General features: G+C 47.8%; 1 protein-coding gene across 7 annotated transcripts; it reads left to right on the plus strand.

The window, feature by feature from the left end:
• The first annotated feature begins 1,985 nt into the window (after window positions 1-1,985).
• On the plus strand, window positions 1,986-4,237 carry LOC119327188 (riboflavin biosynthesis protein PYRR, chloroplastic-like). 7 transcript variants are annotated; one of them, XM_037600443.1, is made up of 4 exons: window positions 1,986-2,628; window positions 2,689-2,812; window positions 2,917-3,071; window positions 3,891-4,237. In XM_037600443.1, exons 1-4 carry the CDS (start codon window positions 2,516-2,518, stop codon window positions 4,006-4,008), a joined length of 510 nt encoding a protein of 169 aa, XP_037456340.1. In that variant the 5' UTR covers window positions 1,986-2,515; the 3' UTR covers window positions 4,009-4,237. The 7 variants fall into 7 exon arrangements, 2 of the variants coding, with proteins under 2 accessions (XP_037456340.1, XP_037456341.1); XM_037600444.1 differs by having other exon boundaries at window positions 1,988-2,628; window positions 2,701-2,812; XR_005158460.1 differs by having other exon boundaries at window positions 1,990-2,812; window positions 2,951-3,071.
• The last annotated feature ends 563 nt before the right edge of the window (window positions 4,238-4,800 follow it).

Below are 4,800 nucleotides of genomic sequence, written 5' to 3' on the forward strand. Positions count from 1 at the left end.
CAAGATTGGCTCGACTCGTATAACTCACGAGCTGGCTTGTTTAGCTTGTTAAGCTCGTTTAAGATATAAACATAAAGCCCTCAAATATGATAAAAATGATTATGTATATATTAAACATATATATCACTAAACAATTGTAATTTTCTTGTAACGCGTGAGTCACCTAGGAGGCTAGGCCTTCAACTGCTCGGTCTTGGGTTGTGTGCCTGCCTAGGATGTAGGCTGTTTCATGGCTGATCTTTTTTGTATTGGGAGTGGCTGATCTATTGTATCGAGCCTAACGAGTTATACGAGTACTCGTGAGATTGTCTTGTTTAATTTGGTCTATAAACGACTTAAACTAAAGCTCGGCTCGACTCATTATTCTTCGAGTTCGAGTCGATTCGAGCCGAGTCACGAGCTACTTTTTTAGCTCACGAGCTTCGAGCTTTGTTTCCAGCCCTACCTGAGTGGATTCAAGCAATGCAAGAGGAATTACATCAGTAAGAGCTCAACAATGTCTGGGAACTTGTCAAGCGACCGGACTCTCGCAAGCACAATATCATCGGCACCAAATGGATCTACCGCAACAAGCAAGATGAAAATGGCCTTGTGGTGAGGAATAAGGCACGACTAGTATCTCAAGGCTACACAAAGGTTGAAGGAATTGATTTTGATGAAACTTTTGCACCTGTTGCTAGACTTGAGGCTATTCGCATATTGTTTGCTTATGCTAACCATCATAATATCATCTTATATTAAATGGATGTGAAAAGTGCATTCCTCAATGGTAAGCTTGAGGAAGAAGTATATGTTGCTCAACCCCCAGGTTTTGAAGATCCAAAACATCCTGCCAAAGTCTTCAGACTCAATAAGGCCCTCTATGGCCTCAAGCAGGCCCCTCGGGCGTGGTATGATACTTTGAAGGAATTCCTCATGAAGAAAGGCTTCAAACCCGGTTCACTTGACACAACTCTTTTCACTAAAATCTATGATGATGAATTATTCGTGTGCCAAATATATGTTGATGATATTATCTTTGGCTGTACTAACCAGCGTTACACTGACTAATTTGCCTATATGATGAGTGAGTAATATCAAATGTCTATGATGGGAGATTTGAAATTCTTCTTAGGTCTTCAAATTTGTCAATAGCGCAAAGGCATCTTCATATCTCAGGAGAAATACCTCAAGGATGTGTTGAGGAAATTCGGCATGCAAGATTGCGAAGGCGTCAAAATCCCTATGCCCACAAATGGCCATCTATGCACTGATGAAAATGGTATTGACTTTGATCAAAAGGTATACCGCTCCATGATTGGTTCTTTATTGTATCTATGTGCATCTAGGCCAGATATTATGCTTAGTGTTTGCATGTGTGCCTGTTATCAAGCTACACCGAAGGAATCACACCATAAGGCTGTGAAGCATATTCTTCGATATCTAACTCACACTCTAACACTTGGATTATGGCCAAGGGCTCAGTTTTTGATCTCATTCGATATTCAGACTCTAACTATGCTGGTGATCGTGTGGACCGCAAGTCAATATCAGGCACATGTCATTTCCTCGGACGATCCTTAGTATGTTGGTCCTCAAAGAAGCAAAACTGCATATCACTCTCTACTGCTGCTGGTTCGTGTTGTGCTCAATTGCTATGGATGAAGACTAACCCTCTAAGTGTGAAGAAATTAACAAAGAATTTGATTCTCAGAGCCCTAAGACAATTGTGCGTGGCGTCTGAAATCATCATTCTTATACGGCGGGTTAGGCCACCAACAAAAGTTGAAAATCTTCAATTTGAGTTTTTCTTAATTTTTGAAATTCCTCGGTTGTTCAAATTTTTCAACTTTACAATGTCTTCACTCTTTCCGATCTCGTTCTTCATTGACTATGTGTGTGTGCGCCTATATATATATATATATATATATATATATATATATATATAGTGGGTCTATTATGATAACACCCCTTAAGACCTTATTCTGCTGACACTTTCTCTTATTCTGCTAACACCCTACCCACCGCTCAAAACACACCCAATCCCCTCCGACCTCCTCCCGCATAGAACCCCGCAGCCCCAATCCTCCTCCTGCCTCCTTCCTCCTCACGCCGCCGGATCCCCACCCCACCACGCGCCGCTGGAGCCCCGTCTCGCGACGCGCCGCCGAAGCCCCACCCCGCGCTGCTAGAGCCCAGCCCTGTCCCGCCGCTGCCGCCCAGCCCAGGTACCAACGGATCCGGCGACATCCCCATCGCCAGCCACACAATCTCCACCGGCGCAGTGGAGCAGCAGCACCACCGTGGCCGTGGACATGCGAGGGGATCCCGGGGCTAGTGCGGCCATGGCCTGGAGCTCGCCCCTTCTCCTGCGTGGGGACGCCAGCTACTGCAGAGCCCAGCTACCAACGGATCCCGTCGGATCCCCACCGCCAGGCACGCCACCCCCTGTTGCAGTCCTCCCTCCCTGTTGCAGGCCAGGCGTCCCGGGCTTCAAGTGCGCCGGGGCACGCGATGCGGTTTGGCGCGCGTGGCCATGCAGGTGCATCACCCCCCGCTCCCAACAACCACGAGCAGCAGCGCGTATGGCAGTGGACACAACCGAGTACCCTTCTCCTCTGCTCCCTTCCCCAGCCAACATCCATCGAGGTGTGTGTAATGTCGTGACGATGAGTTCATTCTCTGTTGGCAAGGTAATGCATTTTTCAGTATGGTGTGCAGTTCCATCAGTGTGGTCGTGCAGCACGCGGGTGTGGGTTTGCAATCTGGTGCCCATCTACGTGCAGCCCACGAGGAGGCGACTGGTACTAAAGATGCTACATCCATGATAGTGGTAAATCCCTTTGCAATTTCAGAATCTGTTTGATTGCTATGAAAACTGTTGTAGTGCCTAATTTTTTAGTGCCGTGCAATCTTTAGTGATGTTCACTTTGTTAGTTCTTCCCTCTAATTATACGGACGAGCTGCACAGAACTGCGGTCATCCCGAGCCTGCCGCCGAGGAGCCGGCGAGCGTCCCCGCGGCACCACCGCCTACCTGAACCTCGAACCGGGCGACTGCTACGGGGACAGCACCGCCGTCTCCTCCCTCGTGTAGGTGCTCCACTGAATGAATCCCCCTTCACCGTCTCCCTTCAGTTTCTCTAACAAGACCGGTTGTATATCTCTGAAGATTGTTGTAAAACCAAATGTGGATAGTACTGCAAGCATATGATGGTAGGGTCGTGATCAAAATTCTGATCTGTCATAGATAGTGCAGGTTCCATGGTTATAATAAGCCATAATGCTGGATATTTGCTCTCCCTTATCTCAACCCCCTAAATTCCTATGTATGTTGAAGTGGCGGAGTATTATCTTACTGAAGTTGACAATATAAGGGCGTCGGAGGTTTTGATCGTCGTGAGCTTGCTTGCATGAACACTGATAAAACTAGAAATATATTTTGCTCAGCCTTCTTTACTGATAATTTAGTCATACGCATTCAGGTTGACTTTGTGTATAGTCATGTAAAATTAGTTCATATGCATGTACTTCGGTTTTGCTCGGTCAAAACCGATGACCGAACCGAATTATCGGTTCCAAAAAATATTGGTTACTTAATTTTGAAAGGACCGATCGGTCTGCAGTTTAAAGAAACCGAAATTCTGTATTACCCGGAAAACCGAACCGATTGGTCCGGTTAGACCAAACGCCCAGGCCTACATGAGGGGCACCCTACCTTGTAGTGTTGCTGTCACATCATTTTCTCTAGAAAACAATTTTAGAAGTGGTTTAACAAGTTAGAAGTGCAAAAAATATTTGTTTCTGCAATATGAATGCTAAAGAAAAGCACAAGAAAGTTGAAGAAACATTTATATGCTTTACTTTGAGTGACGACTGCTTGTTGTTCGGCTGATCGTTAATCTCCTGCAGGCAAGAAGAGGATGAGGATCTCCACACCTGCCCCCATGCAGTTCACTCGACGCGCCCGTGTGGTGCGGAGCGCATCTGCGTGCAGTACGCCCGCCAACCAACTCCACCACGCCCATAGTCCACCCTGTGGTCCAATGCAATCCGACGACTCGATGCATGCAGCTTGCATGGTGCGTGTGTGCAGTTTTCAGGCTCGCAGGTGTGTGGTTCTACCAACAACCAACTCCACCGCGGCCCAGCACTCACGCCGTGGAGCTCCTTGTAACGCCCCGGATTCGATGCGCCAGGTGTCCGCCAGTTATTCGTCGTCATTGTCATGTCATTTGATTGCGTGTTGCATTTTATCATGTCATCATGTGCATTTCATTTTGCATACGTGTTCGTCTCATACATCTGAACCTTTTCTTCGTTGTCCGTTTTGGAATCCGGCGCTCATATGCCCTCCGGCATTTCCCTTTCGTCTCTCATTTTGAGCGGGTGTTAAACGTTCTCGGAATGGACCGAGGCTTGCCAAGCGGCCTTGGTATAGCGCCGGTAGACCGCCTGTCAAGTTTCGTGTCATTTGGAGTCCGTTTGGTACTTCAATGGTTGTCCGGGTAACCGTAAAAGCCTCCATCTTTTTGCAGCCCAACACACCTTCCAAAGTGGCCCAAAACCCATCTAACTCTCTTTCATGATCTCGGTCGTTCGATCACGATCGTGTGGGCGAAAACCGTGCTCCATTTGGACTCTCCTAGCTCTCTCTATCTATAAATATGCCCCTCTCCCCAAAAATCCCGAATCAATTCCCCCTAACCCTAAAAAAATCTCCTTCCCGCGCCGCCGGACACGTCCATGTCGTGCCGGACGTGTCTGACCTGCTCCGCCGCCGCCACGTGTCGCCGCCCGACTCGCCCGCGCCCGCACGCCG

The sequence above is a fragment of the Triticum dicoccoides genome, chromosome 1B (assembly GCF_002162155.2).
Source record: "Triticum dicoccoides isolate Atlit2015 ecotype Zavitan chromosome 1B, WEW_v2.0, whole genome shotgun sequence".
NCBI classification, from domain to species: domain Eukaryota; kingdom Viridiplantae; phylum Streptophyta; class Magnoliopsida; order Poales; family Poaceae; genus Triticum; species Triticum dicoccoides.

What these genes read in the sequence shown, in the direction of transcription:
- LOC119327188 (XM_037600443.1), top strand. Translation starts at nt 2,516, where the DNA reads ATGCAGGTGCATCACCCCCCGCTCCCAACAACCACGAGCAGCAGCGCG. An exon ending in ATGCTACATCCATGATAGTG is followed by an intron (nt 2,813 to 2,916) that starts GTAAATCCCTTT and finishes TCACTTTGTTAG; the next exon opens with TTCTTCCCTCTAATTATACG. An exon ending in ACCGCCGTCTCCTCCCTCGT is followed by an intron (nt 3,072 to 3,890) that starts GTAGGTGCTCCA and finishes AATCTCCTGCAG; the next exon opens with GCAAGAAGAGGATGAGGATC.